General features: G+C 33.6%; 1 protein-coding gene across 3 annotated transcripts in view; it reads right to left on the bottom strand.

The window, feature by feature from the left end:
- Positions 1-18,204, bottom strand: part of LOC110022286 (plant cysteine oxidase 5-like) — a 38,069-nt gene that overhangs the window by 13,137 nt on the left and 6,728 nt on the right. For 2 of the 3 annotated variants that reach the window (XM_020721155.1, XM_020721156.1), the window contains exon 2: positions 16,442-16,708. In XM_020721155.1, the coding sequence (XP_020576814.1) occupies positions 16,442-16,541 (100 nt within the window). In that variant the 5' untranslated portion in view covers positions 16,542-16,708. Of the gene's footprint in view, positions 1-7,245; positions 7,858-16,441; positions 16,709-18,204 lie in introns of those variants that run through there. The other variant, XM_020721154.1, reaches the window with a different exon arrangement.

Consider the following 18,204-nt stretch of genomic DNA (forward strand, 5'->3'; position numbering starts at 1 on the left):
TTCAACTTGATTGCTCAGTTTCAAGCGTCCGTTCTTGCCTACTACTTCGCTCGACATCAACGTCGCAGATGATGCTTTTCTCCTCCTTCACACTCAAGCCTCGCCTCCTCTACACGCACGAAAGCCCCACCCTCTCTTCTTCCTTCACCAAAGACAAGCCGCTCGACTCAACAGGCAAGTCGTTCAATAATTTATAAAGCGAATTCACCTCCTTGGCTTCTCGACACTCTCTTCATCTCCTCTTTATTCGGTTTTCGAATCCTCGCCTCATCTCCCCCCTGCATGACTCTTCATTTCCTGTTCTCTCTTTAGCTCTTTGATTCCTCTCCCCCGACTTTATTCGGTTTTCGAATCCTCGCCTCATCTCCCCTCTGCATGACTCTTCATTTTCTGTTCCGGCTCTTCATTTTCTCTCCCTCTCTTTAGCTCTTTGATTCCTCTCCCCCGGTAACAGAAATAGGACGTTACAATGCGGCCTTCAATATTAAATGGGTATGATAAACATGATTAAAAATTTCTTTCATATCAAAAACTTATCTCTGATTTTGTATATGAATTCATGATTTATTTACAATTAAGCTGGGCTCACCTCAATAAAGAAATCGAGACAGCCTGAAGACAAATGAGCTCAAGCCCTTTTTAGGCTTGGGCTATACGTTTATTGTTTTGGGCCGAGTCAGTGGGGACACGTGCCCCAGTACCCTCAGTGTAGCTATGCCCTTGGGCCTATTCATTAGTACTAATAGAACCTAAATGTCAAAAAATGACTTATTATTTTTGATCTTTTAGAAGATGAAAATGAAGACTTATTAATTTTGATAAATAATAGAACCTAAATGTCAAAAATGAATTATTAATTTTGATCTTTTAGAAGATGAAAATGAAGACCCTTGTAATTAACATGAAAATAATCAACTTCCAAATAAGATAATTACAACAATTTCACACAAAGCAAATAAAAAGAACTCCAAAAAGCTGGTATGACTTATAATTTTTTATCTAGTTTCTATCATAAATAATCAACAAAACCGAATATCAAATATTGACTTCTTTATTTTACTCAAAGTTTCTTGTCAATAAAAGCTTTTTATCAACATAGCTCTTCCTGAAGTCTCTAATAGCTATAACATGTCTACAAACACAATTTGAAACTTTTTTTCTTCTTCAGGTGCGATCTTCATAAAAAGGGAGTGATCAACTTGCACTAAATGTACCCATTTTTCAATATATTTGAAGAATATGCCAAACCAAGTACAAAGGGATTGTTTTACCTCATAAAGAGCCTTTTTTAGTCTACAATTTTTGTGATTGTTTCTCTGATTATTCAATCTAGGAGAAATCTCCTTGTATATTTTCTCCTTTAGATCCTCATCTAAGATGATGCAAAGGTCACTTCAAAGTTGCCACTAAAGAGAGAAAAATTCAAATTGTGATGAATTTAGCAATAGGAAAGAGTCATTTGATAGCTAGTACCATATCATTGGGTATACCCTTTTGCAACAAGTCAATCTTTAAATTTATGCATACTCGTATTTGAGTTCTATTTGATTGTAAAAATTCATTTCCATCCAACATTACTTTTTCATAAACTTCCCATTGTAAAAATTCATTTCCATCCAACATTACTTTTTCAAGTAGAAGTTCATAAACTTCCCACATATTATTCCTTGTACCTTTCTTCTGCTCGGGGGTCATGATAGCATCATGAAACTTGTTTAAAATATGAATTTATCAAAAGAAATGACAAAAAAAAAGCATAACAAAGCCATTTACATGAAATTATAGATTGAGTTTTCGGTGGGTGAGCTCACCCCTTTTTCTAAGGGAATAGAACAACAAAGATTAGTATCATCATCTTTGGATCTTTTTTTTTTTTTAACTATGTATCTTTTTCAAGGTTTAAAAATTGGACTGGACCTGTCGGTTCAACCGATCCGACTGTGAACCAAGCATATGATCAGTATGGTTAACCTCAAGAACTGTTTTCACATTGAAGTACAAATCGGTGTAAACCACCAATCGAACCAACAGGCCGATCCCAGTTATATAGAACTAGTCAGTCCAAATTACCTATTTAATTATCTTTAATTCTCAATTAAATTATTAAAATTTTGAACATAAAACTTAATTTTAAAAGTTATATTAAGTCAAATATATAATCATGAACTTTAAAAATCCTATAAACAATAATTAATTTGAGTTTTATGAAACTATTTATTACAAGTCCATCATCTAGCTGACTTATAAGCTTTAGTTAAAGAACTGTGTTATTCTATATAAATAGTGAAACACTAAGTTTTATTCACAATGTAAAACTTAAAAAATAGTGAGTGATAAAATATGAAATTGGCTGCAAAATGAAGAATTGAGTTGGGCTTTAAAAATATTAAATGAGTTGCATAATATAGAAATATTATAGTTAAATTTTAACTCTTAAATGTTTATATCGTAAACCCTTTATTCTTTTTAATTATTATAAATTATATTATTCGTACAATTTATATTTTTATAATAAATTAATTTATATTTATATATTTATATTATAATTGTTTTTTTTCAAATATCTTTAATAAATATAAATATATACTTATCTATTTATAATACATAAACAATTATATCTTGATGAGCTTTATATCAAATCTTAAACTCATAATTATTAAATATATTATTTTTTTCAGTTGCTATTTAATTTTATCACATATTTATCATATATTTATACTATTGCTTCATTTAATTCATATTAAAATAATTTAATATTTAATACATCATCCGGTTCAACCCCCAATATAACTCCAGTTGAACATTTGAATCTTGAACATCTCCTTGTAGTTCAATGGTCGGTAAGGTTTCACAACTTCGATATTTTTTCACCAATTTGTACTTCATTGGCCTTTGAGCTAGGTTCACATTCTTATGTGTTGGAGATATGTTTCCCACCTATTAGAGAAATGAAGATCATTTTGCTTAAGTTGAGTGTATTTACGAAATGACGAGGAAGTAGTGAAGCTTCAATAGGTTGGATAAACTAATAAAGTTATGAAAGAGTTTTCAATTCCTGAAAGGCTTTTATAGGTTGAAAGACGTGCAACATAAAATGATCATTATCCACGGATTTGATGAGGACAGTGGATGACCAAATAGGTTCCTATCTATAAATTCCTATTCTTAAATTTCCTCGCCCTAAAATTCAGGTTTGAAATAAGATTAGTATTCAAAGAAGGTTACATTTGTGAAGTTATAAATTTTTCTAATGATCAAATAATAACATTTGTGCATTTTTTATCTAATTTGGAAGTGTCCAATAAATATATCCCCGATAGATTTACAATTTACTGTGTTGGTGCAGAAAAGAATGTGAATGAGATTAGGCACCCAAAGAGTTTTATCTAAGAAGAATAAATAATTTTGATCTTAAGAAATGAATAGAGAAAGCTTGGAATAGGGGTTTGAAATTTAAGTACACTTGAAAGCAATCTATTAATGAGATGCATATAGATCAACTTGTTCCCAGAGATATTTAAGAATATTTGTAGAGAATATTGGTGCTCTAACCACACCTAAGAAATATTTATTATCTTTCGTCAACCCATTTTTTGTTGAAATATTTAAAAAAGTGTCCTACTTCAACTTTTTATTTTTTTTAAGAAAGCATAAGTGAAACAAGTATAATCATCAATGACGATAATAAACAACCACTTTAAAGAGATTTTAACTATATATAATCCCAATCCATCTCTATGGACTAAAGTAAAAGGTTGGGAAGCTCTGTAGGGTTAATTAAATAGAAACTACAAGTGTGCTTAATCAAATGATAAATTTTGCATTAAAAGTCCTTTAAATTTTTGTTAGTTAATAAAGAGAAATTAACTTTTCAAGATAAGCTCGGACGACCTAGGTGATCGTGCCATGGCCAAACATCATTATCATTATTTTAAATACAAGTTTTGAAGGATGCAGACCCACTGTATGAGCTCATACAGAAATAAAGGTCATTCTTTAGATGTTAGTTCCTAAAAATATCATCATACTATCGATCATATTCCTCGAGATAATGCCCTCAAATTGGCAACGATTAAATGAAAAATGATTCACATAATTTGATTTAAGCGAGTTTGTTAAATGATCATATGTTGAAATCTAAATTAGGCATTAAAAGCATAAGTGTCTTTGAAAGTGGCCCATCTGCAATCCGAACATCACAATTTTAATGGCATGGATCACAGTTGTGATAAATATTACGGTCTCTTATCATATGATCTCCCAACCACGAGCCTACAATCCTATAAGTTTTCATCGTGCTTTGCAATAAGGGCGTCCGAGAATTGACCTCTTTGAGCAACCAAGCTTATTGTGATGATACCCTGAAATAATGTTTTCTAGGCAGGAAAGTTGGTCATCAAAAATTTGTTGTGCAAATAGCTAAAAACAAAAAGGATAAAATTGTTGTGAAATTCTTTGTTGTTAGTTCTGTTCAAAAAGATTCAATTTGGTGTTTCATCATAGATTTTTCATGTTTTGCGTTTGGAGTTTTCATTTTGAGGTTCCCCTCTACTGTTGAAGTTATAGGCTTCTAAACCACTAGCTTCTTCATGATAGATGTCACCATCTTCATTCCAGGAGGAACTTTCACACATGCTTTTGCACTATTGTTAGCTGAAGATTGCTTTTCATTGTTGTTAAATGACTCATCAGCCTCACAGGTTGCAAGGCTTTAAAGACTCTGCTACCAACATGGAAATTAGAATGAGATAAGAAGGGTGTAGAGCATGGAAGATTTTATGACTGAACTTTATTCCTTTCTTATGTGTCAAGACGGAATAAATGGACAAATAACTATACTGTAAAAAACTAACATTTAATTAACAATTTATAATTAAGTAAACGGCAGAAAAGGAATGTTACTGTTCATGAATTATTGGATTATTTCAGATGAAAAATTATTGTTCATGAATTACTGAGATGAAAAAGGGCTAACCATGCATTAAAGATTATTTCAACAGAGGAAGATTCTGATGAACAAATGAAAATAATCAAAATAAATGCAGAAAAAAATATGCTATTAGTTTTACAATGCTCAAGTGCTGATAGTTTTGATCAAGAATTTAGAAGACATGCTAAAAAATTTTAAAAAAAAAAAAGCACGGTCATCAATTAATTCCTGGTGGATGGAGCACTCCAAATGAATAAGTAGATGTGATATGGTGTTGATACAAGAGTTAACCCAAAAAGCCAAACGGAATTATAATTTTATTACTGAAATTCAAAAGAGATTACAAACATGACGCTAAAAATAGGAAAAAAACAACAAAAACACAAAAACTCTAGGGCGAGGATCGACGGAGCTGGGTTGTGTGTCTAGATAGCAGAAACGGAGAACTATAGGTGGTAAGAAGTGTTTCCGGTAGCGATGGGAAGTTGGGTTGGCAGCTGGACAGCGAACAGAAGGGCGGTGAGAGAGTGCGGCAGCAAGCCGGAATTGGATTGGGATGGCTGGATAGCAAGCAAGGGATTGTGATACGACACGGAAGCAAGCAACGGCGGCTGGAAGGTAGAAAAATGCAGGAAGAAATAGCAAGACAGCTGTTCCAGGAGTCTGAAGCAGGGACGTAGTGGCCAGGAGCGATGTAGGAGAATGCAGAAGAGGATAAGGGAAGATAATAACCAACTCGGGAGAGAGATACACTCGAGGACACCACCCAATCTCTCGAATACAGCCCTCAAAGGGAGAATAATGGACACCAGCGGTTCCTAAACTAAACACACGAAAAACTAAAAAAAAACCTAAAATCACATAAATAAGCCCTATGGAAAAGAGGGGGCAAGCCCACATAGAAGAGCAGGTCTAGACTGGTTAGGTCCTAAGGTCTACAAATCAAGTTACTTATTTCTTTATGCATCTAAAAATGCTGAAGGCTTAAATTGGCATGACTTAGATTTGTAGATATTTCATCATTATAGTTAGTGATTTATTTAAACCTTATGTTTTTCTTAAGTGGTTTTGCAACGTAAAAAAAGGAAAAGACATCCCATTAATAAAGCATAAGGTTTCATTCCATTACGATTTAAAAAAAATAAGAATTCTTGCAATAAACTAGCTGTCACCAACAAAATTATCCATTTGTTCAGATGGTTATCAATGTGCTACCAACGCCACGAACAGATTATCAAAATAAAAAAGATAGAGATATATCTTCTATTGCTCATGCCCTGCATCCATACAGCATCATTAATTTTAGCAAAATAGAACAATTTTTGTCATATCTACGAGAAGCCATGCCATAGGCGATTCTTTTTAAAAATATTTTTCTTAATATCTGTATGGAGCTTTAATGGATTTCATTATAAATTACTTCAGTACATTGGTTAAGGATAGCTCAATTAACATGAAACAAAAAGGAAAGAAATGATGAATAGGACATCATAGAGATTCCTTAAGACAAGATTCTTTGATGAATAGGACATCATGGAGATTCTTTAAGACATGATTCTTTAAAAAACTAGAACTACTTAAGACAAGATTCTTTGATGAATAGGACATCATGTTCTTTAAGACATGATTCTTTAAAAAACTAGAACTAGAGATTTCGCTTTCCAAAATAATTTTGGGTATTTTCCATACATACCAATCAATTCCTTTTTATTTTCATATCTAACACCCAAATTTTCCTTTATTACATTTACACCACCCAAATCTTTCAAATCACACCAAAAATAATATCATTGTAACTTTTAAAAAGTCGTATACACATTTTCATGCATAAGTAAAGTGGTATGTACGTAAAAATAAAAGTTCAGGTGTTAGATATGTAAATACATAGAAATTGAGTGGTATGTATGTAAATCTTCCAATAATTTTATGCATCACTACATTCATTCACCATATTATATTTTGGGATATACATAATCTCTCTTTAAATGCCCAAGAGATTATAGCTAACTATCAAAGCAAAAGTAAAAAGTTTTTTTAAAAAAATAGACTATAAATATTATGACCAGTAAAAAACAGCTTCTATAATTCTTTCAAAATAAATCTAAACAAGCCAATCCATACCATGCCTCCCATAATTGAAGGGGTAAACTAATAACCGCAGAAGAATGAAAAGGATACAGGGATAGAACAGAGAATGGAAATGCAGAATATGAAGTACTGAAAACAATTAACCTTGTTACAGGGAAAGTTATTTCATATACAGATGAAGGCAGAGATAATATTCTCTGCGGGAGTTGGTTATGATATGGGTGTACCAGTGATGATGGGTAAGAGTGGTGGTCCTAGCATACAGCAGATGATGAGAAGCACTACTGGAATAACTGAATAGAAGGTGCTGATATTACCCCCTTGCAAGCTGAAAGATCTCATTTGAGAGCTGAAGCTTGGAGCGAAGAAGCTGAAAATGTTGCTTAAGTAGTGATTTGGTGAAGATATCCGTCGTTTGATCTTGGGTATGTATATAGTGTGGTTGAAGATGACCAAACTGAATGTGTTGCCTTATGAAGTGACAATTGATTTCGATATGCTTCGTCAGGGCATAAAAAACTAGGTTGTTGGCGATGGTCATAGCTGACATGTTGTCATAGAAGAGTGGTGTTGATTGTTCCTGGAATGCCCAATTCAACAAGTAAGCGATGAAGCCAAATAAGATCTGCGGTTGTTGCGGCCAAAGCGCGATATTCAGCTTCCATGGAGGATCGAGCGACCGTAGTTTGTTTCTTGGTTGTCCATGAGATTGGTGTTTCACCTGAGAAGGTGTAAAAGCCTGTGACTGACTTCCGGTCAAGTGAGTAGGCAGACCAATCAGCATTGGAGTAGGTTTAAAGTGTAAGAGCATGAGAAATTCTGAGAGCCAATCCGATGGTGTTTTCTAGGTAGCGAAATAAGCGTTTAAGGACCTAATCGTGATAGACGAGCGGGCATGCATGGGTTGGCAAAGGGAATTGACGGCAAATGCAATGTCAGGGCGAGTTATCGTGAGATATTGAAGGGCGCCGATGATTTTCCTGTATTTAGTAGGATTGTCAAAAAGTTTATTATGAGCAGCAACTTCATACCTCTTTGCCGGAAGCGGAGTTGCAATCGGTTTGCAATCAAGCATGGATATGTCGTGTAGAATACGATGAAGGTATTGATGCTACGACAAAGACATAAAATCTTTCATGCGGTTCACGTAGATGCCCAAGAATCTAGATACTCCGCCTTGATATTTGATTTGGAAGGTTGATTGTAGTTGTTGTATAAGGCACTCGATAGTCTTGGTATCATCTCCTGTAATTACCATATCATCTACATAGATTAGGACAAAGAGTTTGTGTGCCTTGGAGGAGGAGAGCAACAACAATGGATCAGACTTGCTGATGTGAAAACCTCGTTGGATGAACAATGTAAAGATTGTGGCAAACCATTGACGGGGCAATTGTTTTAGGTAGTATAATGCTTTATTGAGTAAATATACACGATTTCAAAATTTAGGATCATTGAAGCTGATCGGTTGCTGCATATAAATTGTGTCTTCAAGAGTTCCATGCAAGAATGCATTAAAGACGTCAAATTCAAGTAGTAGCCACTGCTTGTTAAAGGCGAGAGTGAAGAGAATGCGGAGAGTGGCCATTTTGACAACTGTACTAAAGGCCTCGAAGTAATTGATGTTGAATCCTTGTTTGTATCCTTGAGCGAAGAAGCGAGCCTTAAATCGAGCCACTGTTCCATCAAGATTAAAATTTTGTGTGGTATGTCCAGCGACATCCGAGAGCTTTCTAGTTTGGTGGGAGGGGAACTAAATCCCATGTGGCTTGTGCTTGGAGTGCATGAAATTCCTCAAACATGGCCTTTCACCAATGAGGTAATTTGAAGGCTTGGTGAATGAAATTGGGGGTCAGAATTTTGTTGGAGTTGGTGGGTTGTTGGAGTTGGTGGGAGAGGTTAAGTTTTTGGATAGGTTTTAGGCATTTTGTTTTTGTTCGGTTGAACATAGAATGGGGAAAGTGTGTTGGCGAGGCAACAGCTGGGTCGGGCCGTGAGGAGTTGTGGTGGCATGGGGAATGAAGAGGAGTTGGGAAGTATTGTTGGTGTTACAGGAGTGTGGGATTTGTGGGAGGAGTTGAGGTAGTTGGGATGGTTGATGGAGGGACAAGTAGGAGTAGATTTGATGACTTTTGGATGGATTCGGGTGTAAAAGTAGTTTGACAGGTGGATGTGTTGTGAGTGAGGATTTTGAATGGAAAAGAGTTTTCATGGAATATGACATGCCTAGATATGATGATTTTGTCTAATGCGTGATTATAACATTTGAAGCCTTTATGCGTGGGGGAGAGTAGCCAAGATAGACTCATGGAGTAGTTTGACAGGTGGATGTGTTGTGAGTGAGGATTTTGAATGGAAAAGAGTTTTCATGGAATATGACATGCATGAATATGATGATTTTGTCTAATGTGTGATTATAACATTTGAAGCCTTTATGTGTGGGGGAGAGTAGCCAAGATAGACTCATGGAGCGGAACGAGGTGCAAGTTTATGAGGTGTTGTATGCTTGAGCCATGGGTAGCAACAACAACCGAATACTCTTAGGTGAGAGTGAGTTGGCGGTTGTTTATGTAGTTGTTCATAAGGAGAAATAAAATTGTTATACTTGGAGGGCATGCGGTTAATTAGGCATAGTGTTGTTTGAAGTGCGTTGACCCAAAAATTAAATCGAACAGAGGTGTCATAGAGAAGTGTTCTTGTTGTTTGAATTAGATGACGGTGCTTGCATTCGGCGACACTGTTCTGTTCCAGTGTATACGGGTAAGAGAATTGATGGAGAATTCCTTCTTAGGATACTGACGGTTGTTTTGAACTGAGTTTGAATCATTTTTATGAAGAAAATGCATCTTTGAGTGGTTTCAGATTCATGGTGCATGGGAAATAACCAACAAAACATGAAATAAGCGTCAATAAAGAGAACGTACTATCTATATTCTTGATTAGAGAAAATTGGGGAGGGTACCCATACATATGAGTGAATAAGTTGAAAAGGTAACTAAAAATGTGAATACATTGAAGGAAAAGGTAATTTGTCACTCTTTGTGCAATCACAACTTTCACATGACAATGACTTTGTTGAAATTGCAAGGGATGGATTTTTCTTGGAGATGCGATGAAGGATGTTTGCTTTAGGGTGGTCCAAGCGCTTGTGCCATATGAGTGGATTGTTGATGGTTGTAGCAAAAGCTTGATGAGGTGCTCCAAGCTAGAAGTGGGAACTGAAGGTTGGATTGGGTACAGTCCATTCGAACAGTTGCCTCGAAATATTACCTGATTTGTCTAAGGAACAAAAATGTGAAAAACATGAGAGTTAAATATAATGGAAAGATTATTATCAACGGTTAATTTTTGTACAGAAAGAAAATTGTGTGTTAGGGAAGGGGAGTGTCATATGTTGGAGAGGTTAGGCTTACGCTCGGGCGTCGGGAGGATGTCGTTACCGTAGTGATGAACTGGGATAGATTGGTCATTTCCTACCAGTATTTGTTCCTCTGAGGTGGTTGGCGTGGTTGTTTGAAGGTGGTTAAAATCATATATTAGGTGGGTTGTTCTGTCGGTATCAAGAACTCAAGGTGTGGTAGAGGCTTGTAGGGCTCAGCTGGATGGTACATAGTCTAGGTTCGAATAGTGCCAAAAGGATGTTGTTGAGTGACCTGTTTGATGGCAAATTTGACAAATAATAGAGGATTTGGGTTGAGGTCTCCTACCTTTCATCCGTTGATTGGGGGATATGAATTCCTACATTAACAATGAGACGCATTCGAGGTGCGGTCGCGTGGAGTTACAAGGGCAGGTTGCTGGTTAGCGACTAGTTCAGTCTTAAGTGTTTCATTGAGTTAGTTGATTTCTTCACTACATAATAGTGAGTATAAACTGACTAAACCCATCGGTTGTAGTTGAGTTTGGATTGTCTTGATTGATAGTGCGTTGGCAGTCTGTTATGTATGTACAAGATCACATCCTCATTGTCTAAGTGACCTCCAGGTACAGATATGTTGTCTACTACCGTTTCAATTTTGGCTATATACCGTGTCATGGATAGGGTATTCATCGTCATAGTGTGGAGCTCGTTTTTAGTTGAATTAGTCAAGATCTGTTAGTGGGTTGGAGGCACTTCGACATAGTCATACTTCTGCAGCGGTAGATAAGTGGAGTATGTAGGGAAGGATTGTTGGTGAAATGATTGAGTAGAGAACAATTGTGAGGTTTTGATCCACTAGAAACCACATGGGATAGGTTGGATTGATGATTCGTATGGTGGTTTGGGAGGGGAGAAATTGAGGCGGACAAGAAATGTTGCCGTCGAGATATCCGAGAAATCCGTTGGCAGAAAAAATTTTGACCACTTAGGAGTTCCATAGAGGGTAGTTATCAGGAGAGAGTTGAGTTTGAGTAATATTTTTTATATTGCTCGTGAGAAATTTGAGATTAGGTGGAATAACAGGAATGCATCTTCCTTATTCATCTTCGATGGACAAGTCGGTCAGTTCAGAGGACTGCGAGGTTGTCATTGCTGAGATTGTAGTGTTCGGTGATGAAGGAAGATCGAAGCTCGTTATAGCAAAAGGTGCTCTAATACCATAAAAACCACAGAAGAATGAAGAGGATACAGGGATGGAATAGAGAATGAAAATGCATAATACTTTGTATAAGAAGAAACAAAAACAATTAACTTTGTTACGAGGAAAGCTATTACATATATAGATGAAGGTCGAGATAATATTCTCTACAAGAGTTGGTTATGATATGGCATGTACAAGTAATGATGGGAAGAGTGGTGGTCCTACCATACAGCAGGTGATGAGAAGCATTACCCGAATTACTTAATAGAAGGTGTTGATATTATGAACAAACCTCCTGATATTCTCGTAAAGTTCTTCTAACAACACTTTTAGATCTTTATGCTCATCACATGTATGTGGGACCAACTTTATAGGTTCCCCTTTTTCATTTATTCAATTAAATATTAAAAGTGAAGCTAATTCTAATATGCAAAAATTTTTAAAACTTAATCTACCAATTTTATTTTATTTGCTTTCGTGTTAGTGCAAACCTCCCTGAATTATTTTTTGTTTTTTTTATTCTACGAGTTATGCCCATCATAAGTCTATTTGTAGCTCCCTTACCTATAGTAGGCATTACATCCACCATTTATCAGACCTGACCTAAATGCTTGTCGTTTAGCATTACTATTCATCGACATTAGGGGTGTAAACGAGCCGAACAGAAGCGAGCCCACACCAGTCTCAGCTCGTGTTCGGCTCGTTTATATTTCAAGCTCAAAAAATGTGTTCATGTTCAACTCGTTTCAGTTGTCCAAAGGAAGACATGATAGGGAGAACTGTGCAAATACTACTATTAAAACCAAAAATAATGCAGAATTTAGTCCATTTACATGGGAGCAATTTGAAGGCACTATAGGAAATGTTGGGTCATGGTTACAATTTCATACAAGCATCACAATTCTCTACTAAGCAACCTACTAGATTGTTAGCACTTCAAGATATATTAGCCGTGCTCATATTGTTCAAATCAATTAACGAAAACATTGGATATTTGAGCTTGGAGCTTCAAATCATATGAAGAAAGACATCAACATCTTCAAAAGTTACAACACCAGTCACTCTACAGTTTGAGTAATTGACGATTCATTATCACCAAAAGTAGTGAATAGAATTTTGAGATACTTGAAGATGACTCCTGGATATGGATTGCTCTTCAAAAAGTTGAAAAATGTAATATACATGTATATATATATATATATATACATGTATAGATGTATACATGTATACATATATACATGTATACATGTATATACGTATACATATATACATGTATACATTAAATGTATATACATGTACATGTATATATGTATACAATCGATGAGTAGTATTTCGAGCCAAAAACTAGAGTCGAGTAGAGTTGAGTATGTGATGAATCATAAGTTATTCATATTTAATTCGAGCTTGAGTTGAGCTTTCACGAATATGCTCATAGCAAAAGCTTTCACGAATATGCTCATCACATACTATAGCCTATTATTGGTGCATGCCCATTTTAGGTCAATTTTCCAATATTTTATTTGCAATAAAACTTCATCCAACATTTATTTGACATAATCATAGTTTATTATATTCTTTCCAGCTTCCAACATATATATCATACTATTCATATTTCCACAAGCATTCTTTTTGTAGTCCAATACTCAAATCCATGTAGATAACCAATCAAAACATAGTTTTTTTAGTCTAATTCAAATCACCTTAATAATCCTGGATATAATGCGATCATTTAAATACTAAGTTCTTCTTGCATAATAAAAAATCAAGTCACTTATTATTTCTTAGCATCACTTAATCATCTAGTAATTATCAATTTGACATTCTAAAAATGGTAGTCCTTAATTTTTAAAGATAATCCTTTGTCATTTTAACATTTCAGTCAAATCAGAAGGGTTATAAATTATCAAAATTATATTTACAAATATCCTACAACAAGATCATCACTTTGCATCTTTACGGCATCTTCCTAATTGATGTAAAAGTCAAAGATTTGTTGAAACTATTAGATATTAGTATGGAGTGTGAATTGCATTAAAAGTGGTTCAGGTCACTAGGTAAGACTTTTTTTAAAAATAATGCAAATCCCTTGGCGCCATAAAATACAATCAATAAGACTAAAATAGTAACTGACATTGAAAATTTTAGAGGTGATTATGGTTATAACAAGCATTTTTTTTTTATTTGCAAAAATTAAAAAAAAATACATTTTTTTCATTTATATTACTACCATTCAAATTATTAAAACACAACAAAACTGCCAACTTAAGAGCTTTAGTTTTAACAAGTTTTGGTGCTTCACGCATTAGTACATAGGGTTTGGTAACAGTTAAAATTTACAAAAAAAAATGAAAGCCACTAATAGAATATTTATACTTTAATATAAAATCATTATTATGAAGCAAATATGTTCTATGATTATCTAACACATTAATGTTGGGATCAGGTGTAAAAAATATATCACACATCGCAACAGCAAAGGAATGTAACAAAATCATTGAAATATTTCTAGAATTAATATTCTCGTACATTATTCAGCAAATAAACTCATCCAACCATGTTAATATTCATAATTAATAAACATTTGTTAAGACATTAAGCACCTATTATTTTGTCAGTTTATAGTCCACTACACAAAAAGGAGTTTTAGGTTATTGGAGAGCAAGTTCAAGCACAAAGCACCAAGCACGTAAAGCAGAAAAGAGTGTAGCTCTCGGTGATGACCAAAGTATTTGCTTTAATCCATATTTCTGAAATTAAAACCAAAATCCGCCCTAATTGTCATATGTTCAAAGACAATAAGAAGGAATACTTAATACTTCTAGAAAATTTCCATCTTACACGAATCATAACCAAAACTTTTCTCATACATTCTAAAATCCATCCAAATTTTTTCTCGTCAAAATGATTGACAACTTTCATATTAGTTTTATATAAAAAACTAATCAATGGATGGTCTTCAAAAAGTAAAGTGGCAGAATGGGCTTTCTCCTTAAAAAGTTGCAATGTCATATATACGTTGGTTTAGGAACACTAGTTTGTGTCTTAACTTGGAAGAATTAAAGCAATGAGCAACATTTTCAAAGCACAATATACAAAGAAAAACAAAAAGAGGTTTTTTCTTCATTTAAAGAACAAATCTCAAGATAAATTTATGCAATCTCAATGTCTAATAGTTTTCCAAATTTAATTTCAGGAAAATTTCTTTCATGGGCCTCAATGGTGACAGACTGTCCAAAGAGGTACTTCCATTTCAAATTCATTGAACTGGAAGATTCGACCACTACAAATGCATTTCTGAAAAAATTAAAATAAAAACTTACACTAATAAATTAGAATAAGGATAATTATTGCAATAATGAAAGGTTATTTCCAGGAAACAAGCATGTCATGAAAACAATCTTGAGGATCTTCATCATCATCATCATTAACCTTACCTAACTATTTGAGGTCAGCTATAAAAATTATCATTTTCTATTTTCAACTAAATTATCTTCAATAATATTTAGCTCCAGCCAACCTCAAACATTAACATTCCAAAATTCATCCTTCATAACTTTACCGCACACCCATCTTAACATTACTCAATTTCCATCGTGTTCAACTTAACCATCAAAGATTTTTTACTACCCAACAATCAGCTTCGTACAAAATAATTGGCTTGCTTGCATTCTTAGAAGAGTAGGTCTCCATGATATCCTGTTATTGCATAATACTCCTAAAGCATTTCAACATTTTAAATACTCAAATCTTTAACTCTAAAAGTATATCTCCATCTATATCCACAATTATTTGTATGATAAAATCGATATATTTAAAAATATCACACCAAAGTATTATAACATCTTCTGATAAAGTTCATTAATAATTATAATATAATGCTTAAAAGATTTCCAATATATTATAATAGTCAATATTATACTGATTCTATATCATTTTGACTTCATTTCCTCCATTGCTATAAATTTTCATGTATTCCAGTAAATGCCGCAATAAAATGAACTATGTCATCTTTAAGAAATATAAACCAAGACATCCCATTTTAAATATATTTTGTAAACAGCTTCTTAATCAAATTAGAAAAGATATGGGTTCGATGGAAATTCTTAATGTAATACTATTGTAATTAAAAATTATTTGATCAATCCACAATTATTGCTAATACTAATTAGTGCTTTCAAATATATCTTCAATAATTTCAACGTATCTTTGACAAACATTAACTCATTAATGGTCACTAGAATCAAGTTTCATGGAATTAAATCATTTCGTCTCTAAGATAAATAAAAATCATACAGAGATTCATTATCTGGTTTTTACACTTTTTCATCAATTTACACAAACCACGACAGATTCTCATTGAATGAATCCAAATTGATTCTTTAAAACAAACATAGCTTCGCTAATTTCAAGTTTCATTACTTTTTACAATAATTTCACTGTATCACTCAAAAGTTTGACACTAGCAAGTTCAAGTCACAAAAATAACCACTGTATAATACAATGGTAAAGTTGAGTTAGATCAAATCCTTCTCAAACCATACAGTTATGCCTTGAAGATAGCACCATCCAAAAGTAATGCCACAGCCACAAGAGATTTGAGATGTCATTTATGCTGATTATTAGAGTTGCATTTATTGTTTTTGCTATAGTTTTCTTTGGATATTTTTTGTGCATCTTATAATATTTCAAGCTTCAAATGGAAAGTCAAAAGTGAATTTTATTGAGAAAATCTAATGCTCCGAGTTAAAAATTAGCATAAAGTTAACAATATTTTCCTCATAAAAATCATTACAAATGATTTTGCATAAAAAAGTGGCATGGAAGTCATAATACACAAAAAATAAGAAAATAGGAGGCTTACCTAATATAGAGCAAATGTTGTCGATTGCTTCGGTTGATACAGGACCAGTTGGAGTGAGGGAATCTTTACATGCTTTGTATAATCTTCGTATAGCGGGCATTATGTGCGCAGATATAAATAAGCCAATACGGACGAACTCAAAAAAATAGTCCTAAAAATCGAATAGATGTCTCTGGCCTTTCAACTTTCGAACGGCCAACCAAAACAGCAAGTTTCGGATCTTTATTTCACAAACAGAACCTTTCTTAGCCACTTTCCTTTTATTCACTGAATTGACAGAAGAGCTCACATAAATATGTATTTCATCATATGTGCAGTGACAAAATTTTCTCATTATAGTAACTATAAGATTTCAGAGAACAGATCCTGAACTGGAAGCACTGTTTGCATTTCCTTCAGCACAGGGGATAAAAATAATACCAAGTTGAAAGATAAACTCAGATGGAAAGCACAACAACCAAAACAACCAAAGTACTTGCTGCAGTAATAGATGACAAACTTAAAGCTCAAATAAATTGAAATTATTTTGAATGTGTGTCAGATGCGTGTAGCTAAAAGATATAGTAAAATTAAGTATAGGCCTACCTTCACCAAAGCAAATCATAGGAGAAGGACCACATCAAAATAAAAAAATAAAAAATAAAACACTATTTAAGACTTTTTTTTAATATGAATGTGACTTATATAATAAGTATTATTTTTCATGAAGAAAGATCACAAAAAAAAAAAAAAACAATACTGTTTAATCAACTTAACTGAATAACAAATTTACTAGCTCTTCCGCACTACTTACATGCAAAGAAAAAAAAATCAAATGTAGAAATTATCAGAAAAACTCTACAGAATTTTAGCTTTGATCAAAATATTCCGAGCTTTAATATGGTTATCATAACTTCGCATAAAGAATGAATAAATGAAAGAAAATATTATGAGCAAAAATAGTTAAGAAAACAAGCACCATGCATGAAGCACTCTCCAATGTAAAGCCTACAAAGAGCTTAATGCATGCAATCATGCCTTGGCACTGCTGAAAGACTACTTCAATAAACTACAACACATTCAAACTACAAAGCTTTGCCGATCTCTCTATAGCACCCACACATCAATATAATTTAACTATAACCCAATAACTAGTAAGAAAAGATAGAATGATCAATAAGGTTAGATGAAGATAATTCCTAACCAAAAACTGAAGCAAGTTGAACAACTTATGAGTATGATTAATAATTTTTCATAAATTAATTAGTATGTTTTGTTTAAGGTTTGAAACTTTATGAGAAATCAAATAAAACCGAAACCAACAAAAAAAATGATATACATAATGTATCTTGACTCATCTAACAAAGAAAACAAGTGTTGATCCTAAATTTATAACTAAGCTGTCTACCCGTTTAAACCAATCAACTCAAAATCAGTATTAAACCAAGTTGAACGCATTAGTATGATCACTTTGGGTTAGTTGGATTTAGTTTTCATCCTCGATTGTGAGCTTGATTTAGTTTCAACATCGTGGTGAGCTATGGTAGAGTCAAAGCTAAAATAAATTGTGCCAGCCACTAATGACAACAGCACAAGTAAATGAGAATCATTCTTGATAATTGTAGTCATTTCTACGTGTTGATAACGTAGTTTCTTTTCATTATTTAATAAGGGAATCAAAATACAAAAATAAACAATCAATTCTAGTTGTGTCAAAAATTAACCTGAAATGCCAACTCGATCCAAATTTGACTCGAAAATTATGAATTCGAGTAATAAATCCT

The sequence above is a fragment of the Phalaenopsis equestris genome, unplaced genomic scaffold, assembly GCF_001263595.1.
Source record: "Phalaenopsis equestris unplaced genomic scaffold, ASM126359v1 Scaffold000180, whole genome shotgun sequence".
Taxonomy (NCBI): Eukaryota; Viridiplantae; Streptophyta; class Magnoliopsida; order Asparagales; family Orchidaceae; genus Phalaenopsis; species Phalaenopsis equestris.